At 46.3% G+C, this 12037-nt stretch overlaps 1 protein-coding gene across 1 annotated transcript; it reads left to right on the top strand.

Annotated features, from left to right (window-relative positions):
• Nucleotides 1–1745: 1745 nt before the first annotated feature.
• On the top strand, nucleotides 1746–3332 carry LOC123110543 (UDP-glycosyltransferase 79). Its single transcript, XM_044531093.1, has 2 exons — nucleotides 1746–2884; nucleotides 2983–3332. The coding sequence occupies exons 1-2, from the start codon at nucleotides 1828–1830 to the stop codon at nucleotides 3318–3320; spliced, it is 1395 nt and encodes a 464-aa protein (XP_044387028.1). The 5' UTR covers nucleotides 1746–1827; the 3' UTR covers nucleotides 3321–3332.
• Nucleotides 3333–12037: the final 8705 nt, after the last annotated feature.

Genomic DNA, 12037 nt, shown 5'->3' on the forward strand with positions numbered 1-12037 from the left:
ATGTAGTTGTTGCTGGGTGGTTATCACCTGGATCTACCTTGATAGTTAATGAATAAATCAAATTTCCGCAAAAAAGATCCTCGTCACCTCAACTTGCACAACATACTTGTCTAGAAAATATGCAATACGATCTAGCAAATTTACCGTAATTTTCAGGACATTCAATTGTTAATCACAGTCTGTTTTCTGCAAACAATTTATTCCATACTTTTACCTTGTTTAACATTGAAGCTTGAATTTGATAAACTTATTCGGCGGTTAGACTGATGTGACGATCAAATCAAATGCTTCATCGCCACTCCCAAAATATTAGTAGAAATTATCTACCGCAAATGATCTTGAAAAATCTTAAGTAATTATTTCTACCCGGTTTACCTCCAAATTAGGGGCATGCTTGGATCCAAGGGACTATTTTTAGTCTGACTAAAATTAGTCGTTTTTAGAGGCTAAAGTTCCAATCACCCCTGACTAAAGAGAGGCTAGAATTAGTCTTGAGACTAAAAATTTTTAGTCAAGGGAACCCTACTAAAATGTGGATTAGTCCTCTCTCTCCTCATTTAACTCCTCTCCTTTAACACATGAGAGTTCTGGATTGGAGGGTTTGGAGGATAATAAATGCTCATTAACTCGATTTTAGTCTATTTAGGCTGGTCACAATGGGCAAGAACATAAGCTAGTAACTTCACACTTCCCTAGATTATGTTACTACCACCATAGTGGGTAGGAGCATCTATGTAGTGTCATGCAACGATGTATTTATTAGGTTATAGACTCATTGTTTCTTGGAGTGTGTGATGTTCCGGTAACTTAGCTAGTTACCACAAGCACCTCTCTCTTCACTAAATACGTGCCACATAAGCAAAGTTGTATTGAAGTGTGTGATGTTACTCCTAAGTTCCTCCCCACTGTGACCAGCCTTAGTATTTGTATCCAAGCATGGGTGAGGCTAACAAGTTTTAGTCTCATTATTTTTAGTCATGGAACTAAAACGTATCCAAGCACCCTCTAGATTGTACAAAAGATTAGGTTGTCTTATAAATTTGTCAATCTTTTTTTTTCGAATATAAATTTGTCCGTCTTTAAAAAAAAACTGACTACAGCTCGAGAGTTATCTTCTCTCCTCCATTATTTTTTGTGAGCAACCGGCAGGAGAGTCGCCTTCTCTCGTCCCAATATCCCTGTCATCTCTGCCCGACTAGATTCCATTCCAACAAAATATCAACAAGAGAAACATGACAAAGGAGAGAAAGAAAAAAAGTAACTGTTTTTTTTCGAGGGTGAAAAAAAATAACTGTGACCGGAGAGGGAAGTCTTGGAATGTCGAATCTACATGAACACCTTCCGTGTGGCTGTCAACTAAGCGTAAAAGTGACTTGATTATCTTCTTTGAATGCTTAGTCCTTTTTGTTACTGCTGTTGTACCTGCTTGCTCCTTCCTATGTATTTCGGCCTGAACTCGTGTTTTATGTTAGCCTATAACCTTATGAACTATGTGACTTACTCGCCTGGTTGTGGGCGGACGTTTCTTGCGTCTTCATTCTAAAAAAAGAGTTAAGGCCTGACATGGGGAAACTACATGAGCACCTTCCGTGTCAACTTGATTAACTAAGCGTGACAGTGACTTGGTCGGTTATACCCATGCTCAGAGAAGCTTCCTCACTACTTATCTTACTTGCTCGCCACTCAGAGAAGCTTCCCATCACTACTTATCTTACTTGCCCGCTACTCTACTCGAATCCTGTAGCGCCCATATATACAGTACTTATTTGCCAACACTTTCATCGGACACTCACTCCCTTCACTGAAACAAGCGGAGAAAACAGAGACATGGACAGCGCGACCTCGTCGTCCGGCGATGAGCGCGGCGGCGTGCACGTCCTGCTGGTGCCGCTGCCGGCGCAGGGCCACATGAACCCGATGCTCCAGCTCGGCCGGCGCCTCGCGTACCACGGTCTGCGCCCCACGCTCGTCGCCACGCGGTACGTGCTCTCCACGGGCCCGCCCCCCGGTGACCCCTTCCGCGTGGCCGCCTTCTCAGACGGGTTCGACGAGGGCGGCATGGCCTCCTGCCCGGACCCCGTCGAGTACTGCCGCAGGGCCGAGGCCGTGGGGACCGAGACGCTGGCGCAGGTCATCGCCGCCGAGGGGCGCGCCGGGAGGACGCCGTCCGTGATGGTCTACGACCCGCACATGGCGTGGGCGCCGCTTGTGGCGCGGGCCGCGGGCGTGCCGACCGCCGCGTTCATGTCGCAGTCGTGCGCCGTGGACCTGATCTACGGGGAGGCGTGGGCGGGGCGCGCGCCGCTGCCGATGGCGGACGGGAGCGCGCTGCATCGCCGGGGCGCGGTGAGCGTGGACCTCGGGCCCGAGGATCTGTCGCCGTTCGTGGTGTCGCCGGGGCTGTACCCCAAGTACCTCGACGTGTCGATCCGGCAGTTCCAGGGCCTAGAGCACGCCGGCGACGTGCTCGTCAACTCCTTCCGTGACCTCGAACCGCAGGAGGCGGAGTACATGGAGTCCAGATGGCGGGCCAAGACGGTCGGCCCGACGCTGCCGTCCTTCTTCCTCGACGACAGCCGCCTGCCGTCGAACAAGGCCTACGGCGTCAACTTCTTCAGCAGCGCCGCGCCGTGCATGGCATGGCTGGATAGGCAGCCTCCTTGCTCAGTAGTCCTCGCGTCTTATGGGACGGTCTACAGCCTCGACGCCGGTGAGCTTGACGAGCTTGGAAATGGGCTCTGCGATTCTGGCAAGCCATTTCTCTGGGTCGTGAGGTCCAACGAGGCACAGAAGATATCTGAAGAGCTCCATGGCAGGTGCAAGGAAAATGGATTAATCGTGCCTTGGTGTCCCCAGCTTGAGGTTCTCGCGCATAAGGCCATAGGTATGAAATTGTCAATCTTTGATAAATAGGTCTAAACAAATACTACTAGTAGTTATCTGATTGTTTTGCCAATAATATTGCCTACTTTGGATGTGCAGGTTGTTTCTTGACTCATTGCGGATGGAACTCAACGACAGAAGCACTTGTTGCCGGTGTGCCAATGGTGGCGATGCCGAGGTCGGCCGACCAGCCAACCACGGCAAAGTACGTGGAGAGTGCATGGGAAACCGGCGTGCGAATGCGGACAGATGAGAAAGGTTTGGTGAGGAGGGAGGAGGTAGAGAGGTGCATCAGGAAGGTGATGGATGAGGAGGGAAAGATTGAATACCGCAAAAATGCGACAAAATGGATGAGGATGGCCAAAGAGGCAATGCAGAAAGGAGGGAGTTCTGACAAGAATATTGCTGAATTTGCGGCTAAGTATTTATCAAGATGAATTTATGTCCAAGTATCCACAACCACTCAATAGTCATCGCGTACTATGTAGCATGCACATGTTGATATAGTATTATTCCTCTTCACTTTACACAGCAATGTCAACGCATTCACCGAGAAGCCTATAGCTAAGCTCAAGTTTTCTTGGGTGAGTGACCTTAACATAAATTCGTTTTATATTAAGTTATCAATGGATTGACTATACCTCAGCATGTCGTCGATGTAAGGTTGTGGAGAATTATATATGCTTGGTTTTATGCACATAGGTGTAAGCGCTAGATAAAGATGATCACTTGCTACCACCAAAACTTGATGCGGGAGTATTCAAAGTTTGAGTAAATTTCCTGTTTTTACACCATATTCGTGCTTCAGTGATAACTACTATCCTATTTTAGTAAAATTGCCCCTAGTTACCCGATTTAAGAAGTTTATTTCATGTTTTGCCTCATTTGATGTCGGATCCTCCTAAGACCATTGTCACACTCATTCAGACCAGAAAACAGGTGAAATTATATTCTCCAACTCTTCTAGACTATATTCTAATTAAATTATGCTATTAAAGTTTATGATCTTAAATTAAAATTTGAAATTCAATTAACTTCAGTTTCATGTACTATCAAATGTTTAACAGATTTAATATAAGATCTACAATTTGATCAGTTCTCCTAAGTTAATTTAACAACAAAGCCTTCAGCCCCAAACAAATTGGAGTAGGCTAGAGCTAAAACCCATAAGATCTAGAAACCAACTCATGATTCTGGCACGTGGATAGCTACCTTACACGCACCCTCTTGTACATGGCTAGTTATTTGGTGATATGTCAGTCCATCAGATATCTCTTTACAGACTCCTTCCATGTCAAGTTTGGTCTACCATGACCTCTTTTGACATTATCAGCATGCTTTAACTGTTTGCAATGCACTGGAGCTTTTGGAGGACTGAGATGTATATACCCAAACCATATCAAACGATGTTGGATAAGCTTATGTTCAATCGAAGCTAGCCCAACTCTGTCATGTATATCATCATTCCGAAACTGATCATTTCTTGTGTGGCCACATATCCATCTTAGTATGTGCATCTCATTACACCCAACTGTTGAACATGTCATATTTTAGTTGGCCAACACTCAGCGCCATGCAACATTGCAGGTCGAATCACTGTCCTATAGAACCTACCTCCCTTTTAGCTTTTACGGTACTCTCTTATCAAAGAGAAATTCAGAAGCTCAGTGCCACTTCATCCATCCAACTTTGATTCAATGGCTCACAACTTCATCGATATCACCATCCTTCTGCAACATTGATCAGAAATATCGAAAGGTGTTCTTCTGAGGTATAACCTGCACATAAAGGCTAACCACCTCCTCATGCCAAGTAGTACTGAAACTGCATTTCATGTACTCCATTTTAGTTCTACTAGGCCTAAAAGCTTTCAATTTCAAAGTTTGTCTCCGCCGCTCTAACTTTCTATTAACCATCGCCCGACTATCATCTACTAGCACCACATCATCCGCAAAGAGCATACACCATGGGATATCTCCTTGTACACCCCTTGTGACATCATCCATCACCAAAGCAAAAATATAAGGGCTCAAAGCTAACTCTTGGTGAAGTCATATTTTAATTGAAAAGTCATCAATGTTGACATCACTTGTTCGAATACTTATCACAACATTATTGTACATTTTCGTGGTGAGGGTAATGTACTTTGTCGGGACTTTGTGTTTCTCCAAGACCCACCACATGACATTCCATGACATCTTATCGTAGGCCTTCTCCAAGTCAGTGAACACCATATGCAGGTCCTTATTTTACTTCATGTATCTCTCTATAAGTTGTCATACTAAGAAAATGGCTTCCATGGTTGATCTCCTAGGCATGAAAACAAACTGATTTTGGTCACGCTTGTCATTCTTCTTAAGCGGTGCTCAATGACTCTCTCGTGTATCTTCATTGAATCTTAATTTCAATGATATGCTAAACCTGCCCTCCTTTGGTACTTTAGCCCTAACATTTCCCAATGATCGTATCATGTGGGTAGAGCCCCAAAGTATCTATATAATAAATTATTATTTTGCCAAAAATCAAATAAATCATTTTTTTCTAAACCATAAAAAAGAAGGTTTGAACTAAAAGTATTTATTTTCACAAAACATTAATTCATTAAAAGTTGTTTATGAGGCATATTATTTGTAAAGTTTTTTAAGCTTTTTTATCTATTTCCTTTTTTAAAAGGCCAGAAATGGCCTTTAAGTGGTTTTTCTCCAAAAATTCCAAAAATATTACCCCCAAACCTTATTTCATCATTCTGAATATCCCACCAGACCTTCACCACCTGGTCACGGTAAAGTACTAATCAAACAACATCTACTCAAAAGTAGGGTTCCAAGTTTCCCTATAAAAATGTATAAAAAATCGTGAAGTAAGCCCTGGAACTTCCTCTCTCTCTCTCTCTCTCTCTCTCTCTCTCTCTCTCTCTCTCTTTTCTCTCTCTCTCTCTAATGATCCGCTTTTGTGCGGGCGAGGACAGTTGGCTGGCTCGCAGCTCTCACATGGAGGGACTTCGGCACCTCAGAAGCACATGACGGGAATAGCAAATCCAGGTGCAATAGAAATAAGCGCCGGAACAATAACAGTGCTAGCGATACCGAGGACCCAACAGTTAATGTAGGGTTCAACGGCTCACAGGTTGGACCCAAAAAGAGGCCCTTTAAAGGGAATAAGGACGGCTCAAGTGCTCTGGATAAAATACTTGACATGCCTTGCCAGATTCATGGCACCTCGGATAAGCCCGTCAACCACACCAATTGAAATTGTTGGGTGTTCAAGCAGGCTGGCAAATCAGTAGTTGAGGGGTCAGGTGTCGGTGTCAAAACCGGCGGATCTCGGGTAGGGGGTCCCGAACTGTGCGTCTAAGGCTAATGGTAACAGGAGGCGGGGGACACGATGTTTACCTAGGTTTGGGCCCTCTCTATGGAGGTAATACCCTACTTCCTGCTTGATTGATCTTGATGATACGAGTATTACAAGAGTTGATCTACCACGAGATCGTAGAGGCTAAACCCTAGAAGCTAGCCTATGATTATGATTATTGTCGTCCTACGGACTAAACCCTCTGGTTTATATAGACACTGGAGGGGGCTAGGGTTACATCAGGTCGGTTACAGAGAAGCGAATCTACATATCCGAATCTCCAAGCTTGCCTTCCACACAAAGGAGAGTCACACCCGAAGATGGAACGAAGTCTTCTATCTTCTATCTTCATAGTCCAACAGTCCGACGTAAGCATATAGTCCGGCTGTCCGAGGACCCCTTAATCCAGGACTCCCTCAGTAGCCCCGAACCAGGCTTCAATGACGATGAGTCCGGCGCGCAGATTGCGTTCGGCATTGGAAGGTGGGTTCCTTCTCCAAATTCTCTAGAGTACCTGTTGTAACGAGCAGTGTCCGGCTTCCCATTTAATATTGCACTCATCGGCTTCCGTACCTTAATAGTATCAGCCTCCACGTGTCGAGCGAATGCGAGAAGCCGGGGCACTTTTACACTTGCCACCCTGACCATGTAAATAAATCGTCTATTAATGAGACGGGGATTCTCAGATCCAAATGACACCATCTTCCCCAAGCGAGGATTCATCAGAGCACGCCCGAAAAACCATCCCATCATGGACGGCCACCACAGCTCTTGCTCTCGCCCCTATAGCACTAGGCCAGGTGATTTGGAGAAGTGTACCATATCCCATGACTAATTGGTGAAGTTGCAGACCCAGGGGTTTCTTCCACCTGCATATCTTGTCCCCGTTCGAGCCGGATTAGCCACCTTTGACGGCGGGGAGCAAGCAGATAGTTTTCCCAACCCATCCAAGGGGAGCGAGTGTGCCTTGTCCCTTACTTGCTGAGGGGCATCGGGTTTCCAATCCATCCGTTCCTTCGCGGGCTCCTGGAGTACTATGGCCTCCAGCTGCACAATTTCACCCCTGCCTCCATTCTGCACATCGCAGGTTATGTCGCCCTTTGCGAGTTATTTCTAGGTTGCGAAGCTCATTTCGAGCTATGGAAGAGGCTGTTCTGCCTCGTCCCTCGCAATCAAGAGGGATCTATATTCCAAGTGGGTGGAGCCGAAATATGGCGCATCGCCGAGACAGGATACCTGTCCGGCACTCCAAAGAAGACATCCGAAGATTGGCCTTCCGAGTGGTTTTATATAGAGGACGTCTCCGTTTCTGACCCTATCCGAATGGGTCTCCCTGAGTTCACAAATGCCCCATTGAAGAAGCGTTGTAGCTAGCATCCCCGGAGCCCCAAGGAGGAAGATAGCAGAGAGGTCCTTCAATTGATGGGCAGGATAAAAACGCTTGCCCAATCCGGATTGACAATAATCGAGGTTATGTCAATACGCATAATGCGGGGGGTGCAGCCACTCCAGTATCGAGGGCGTCCCATGTGGCACTTCAATGGAGAAGATGATGCCACCCGCTGTGGTCAGAAAAGTCTGGACTCCGCCACTGCTCTAGCAAAAATATTGTCCGATTTATACAAAGGAGAAGAAGAGGAGTTCATCCACATTAAGCCACAAGATGGATTTTCCATGTAAAACCCCCCTAGCTGGGTGAGTTGCTATATCTTACTCAACTCCATTCATTCCTGCAGTCTTTCATCACAAATATTTACCTCGCCAGTCCATAACAGGAAATGCGGAAAGCTATGAGGGAGATCCACAGCCCATCTCCACATCCAGAGGACCACAATCGGGCTCTCAACCCCAGACTCGAAGAGGATCCGGACATATTTGTGGAGCTTGGCGACAGGGTGTTTTACCAGGCGAGCTGTGACGGCACCTTGGTGGCCATCATTGCGGACTATCCCGGCCTCCTCCTTGCGTCACATGTAAGTAAACAGGAGACTTGTCTTCCGAAAAGGATTCACTCTTTCCACCTTACCCACCGCACATATATTATGCTATAAAGGGAAGGCCATCGGCGCGCCATGCCGAACCCGAGGCGACTCACCAACAAGGGGCGCCCAAACCGGGTAGGCTTCCAAAAAGAAAAGCTAGCAGAGACATGGCTGAGCCGCCATCGAAGAGGTATGATTTAAAATATGCTTTGTGATTATCATCTTAAAATATAACAATATCTGTTGTGTCTTGTCAGAAAGAACATTCACTGGACTATATCCGGGGGCCCTGCCTGTCATGCCTCTACCAGTCGGATTCCGGAACTGGCCTTGAGGGTGGAGGCTAACATGGGGACAACACCGGACGGTCCTCCTATAGAGGATTCAGATAGAATATCCGCTACGAATTCCGAGGTGGAGAGCGCTATGAATCATCAGCGTCGGCGGGCCGCACTCCACGACCCTAGTTTTTCCGAAGAGGCTTTCAATGCCTTCAATTCAAGAGACGCGTACATCCGAGCTGCTCAAGATGGGCTTGCTAGAGCCACAAACCAGTATTTAAAAGATATACGGGTAAGCAAAATCTGATAATTATGTATATCAGTAGCCCCTGAGACTTGAAACAGTTGGTACAACTGATTTAAGGATCATTGTATGAACAGGTTCTTACAGAGAAGAATACCCTTTTGTCTCAAGAGCTGGAGAAGTGTCAATCCCAGCTAAGGGTCGCAACTGCTGAAATGGAGGAATCCAAGAAGGCCTCATCTGGTAATATTTCTCTCTATCGAGAAAAACGTAAATACCTATACCATTTGGTGTTCGGCATGTTGCGGATCTGACAATAGATTCTGTAGATAATCCCGGAGTGAATACGGGTATCCTACAAGAGGACGAGCAAAGAGCTCAACGACAACTAGATGCTGGCGAGCGTGTATATACATGGGTTAGGCGGGAGAAAAACGATCTCCAGGATGCCAATATCCGGCTGAGCGTAGAATTAAAAGATGTTCAGGCCCAGCTAGCTGACTCTGTGAAGGAGAATAGAAGGCTTTAACACGTCATTTTTAGTATGTTCTCAAACGAACCTTTATATAGTTCGGCGAAGAAACGGGCTAACAGAGTTATGTCTGTAGGTATGCTGACTGGTCGTCCCGGAGAAGAGATGCCTGGATCCTCAGGCGATCTGCTGCAAGAGCTTTCGTAATTGCACGAACAAGTTCAGCAGGTGATCCAGGGTGTCGCCAAGGCCTTGTGGCCATCCGCCTCCCTGCCGGGAAGCATGGGGGAGCTTGTACAACTACTCAAGGGAGCGCGGCTGCGTTTCCGACTATGGAAGATATCTGCCTGTCGACAAGGTGCGAGGGAAGCTTGGGCCATGGTAAAAACATGGTATACCAAGCTCGATCCGAATCACATGGCCCGGGTCGGACCTGTAGGGTCAGATGGGAATGAGATTCCCGTTAGTCTGGTATATGATGAGGTAGGATTAGCCGCAAAGTATTCCCAACAGGATTGTAGGCTAGACAACCTATTGGATGGCATAGAAGAAGAAGAAGTATGTGAGTCTAAGTGACTATGTACTTCAATTGACATATTTGTCCCTAGCCGGATTGTAAATCATTTGTCATGGCAGACCTTTTCGCTTCAGCCTCCAGACCCGACAGTCCGGAGTGTTTCCGAATACCCGCTCAGTTATATAAACCGGGGTACACGTGGAAACCAGGCGTAGGGGTCATAATTGCTTGAACAGACAAGTACCCAACTAGCTATGTTATATTACATGGATAGTAAGAAACATCTTCTAGAGAGAATAGTTCCGTTAAGGGTTCCTTTCCCTGGGTACGCATGCATTAATGTGCATGTCCGAACTGCGAGCAAAAATACAATATATGCAACATCTAGGGGTTTGTAATGTAATAGGTAAAAAACATCTTTAGTTCACCGACCGAGTATTCTCTTCAGAACGCTAGCTTTCGGCTTCACCCAGTCTGAGGTACACATCTGCGTACCCGGCAGTAACAATCGCAGAGGTGCTCCCCTTATGCCCTAGCCTAACTAACGGGAACGTAGGGCATAAACCCAGGAGCCAGGCAACCCAGCTTGGCCAAAACTTAAGTCATATCGATGCATATAATGGTGAAGAAAAGGTACATATGGAAAAGTTACACATATGCAGTGGGCATGATGCCCGGAAGATAATTATATTAAGCTTCTGTATAGGAAGCCCCCAGGTATAATGAGCACACATACTTGAAGATTAGCCCGTCACGAGTGTGTAGTCGAGTCACACTTAAAGCCTTAGAGCCATAAAAGAAAGAGAGAGGATATAACTAAAAAGTAAAAAAAGGGTGGAGGGAAGGAGACGAACAAAGAGTTCGGCGCTAGGCGTAGAATCTTCGGAGTCTGGCCGCGTTCCATGGGTTCGGCTCGAGTCGATTATCTGATGCATCATGCAGGCGGTATGCTCCTCCAATGAGAACTTTATCAATGATGAAGGGACCCTCCCACTTGGGCTTGACCTTGTCCTTTTTCTTCTCCGGTAGGCATAGAATGAGTTCACAAATGTTATAGGTTTTGGCCCGTACTTCTCTGGTTTGATACCTGTGAGCCTATTGCGGATAAAATGCGGAAAGGGCGTTTGCGACATCGCGCTCCTCCTCCAGGGCATCTAAATTGTCCTGCCGATCAAGCTCGGCTTCTCTCTCTTCATACATGCACACTCGAGGTGAGTCATGAATAATATCGTAGGGCAATACCGCCTCTGCGTCGTACACCATGAAGAAGGGTGTGTATCCGGTAGTGCGATTTGGCGTGGTCCGCAACCCCCATAATACGGAGTCAAGCTCCTCGACCCAGTGCATGTCTGATTCCTTCATAGATCGCACTAGTCTAGGTTTGATGCCACTCATAATAAGATCGTTTGCTCGTTTGACTTGACCGTTTTTTTGAGGGTGATAGACAGAGGCGTAATCGAGCTTAATGCCCATGTTGCCGCACCAAGTTTTCACCTCATCGGCTATGAAATTGGAGCCATTATCGGTGATGATGCTGTGGGGGACACCATAGCGGTGCACAACCCCTGATATGAAGTCTAGCACTGGTCCAGATTCGGCCATTTTAACTGGTTTGGCCTCTATCCATTTGGTGAATTTATCCACCATGACCAGCAGGTATTTCTTCTTATGGTTTCCTCCTTTAAGAGGTCCGACCATATCGATCCCCCAGACAGCAAAAGGCCAAGTTATGGGGATTGTTTGGAGAGAAGTGGGCGGCATATGGCTTTGGTTGGCGAAGAGCTGGCAACCGACGCAATGTTGAGGGTCTGGATCAGTTGACAGTCCCGTTCACCACGGATGAAATAGATGCCGTTATCAAGGAAATGTCGGCTGACCAAGCACCTGGCCCGAACGGCTTCACTGGTTTATTTCTGAAAAAATGCTGGCACCTGATTAAACAGGACTTTTATGAGCTATGCAATCAATTCTACGAGGGTGGCCTCAACCTTGAAAGCATTAATGATGGCTTTATTACACTCATACCCAAGGTTCGATCACCTGAGTCAGTCTCTGATTTTCGGCCAATTACTTTATTAAATTGTTGCCTCAAGGTCATCACGAAACTCCTCGCCAACCGGCTACAAAAGCTCATTCTTAAAATTGTTCATCGCAATCAGTGCGGATTCATCAAAGGTAGATCCATACAAGATTGTTTGGCCTGGGCGTTTGAGTACATACATCAATGTCAAGCTTCAAAACAAAAGATTGTGTTGCTGAAACTAGATTTTGCCAAAGCATTTGACACGATCGAACATGATGCCATGC

The sequence above is a fragment of the Triticum aestivum genome, chromosome 5B (genome assembly GCF_018294505.1).
Source record: "Triticum aestivum cultivar Chinese Spring chromosome 5B, IWGSC CS RefSeq v2.1, whole genome shotgun sequence".
Classification (NCBI taxonomy): Eukaryota; Viridiplantae; Streptophyta; class Magnoliopsida; order Poales; family Poaceae; genus Triticum; species Triticum aestivum.

Bases quoted from the DNA above. Each gene is read 5' to 3' on its own strand.
- LOC123110543 (XM_044531093.1), top strand. From the start codon at position 1,828: ATGGACAGCGCGACCTCGTCGTCCGGCGATGAGCGCGGCGGCGTGCAC. The intron at 2,885-2,982 runs GTATGAAATTGT...TTGGATGTGCAG, and splicing joins TCTCGCGCATAAGGCCATAG to GTTGTTTCTTGACTCATTGC.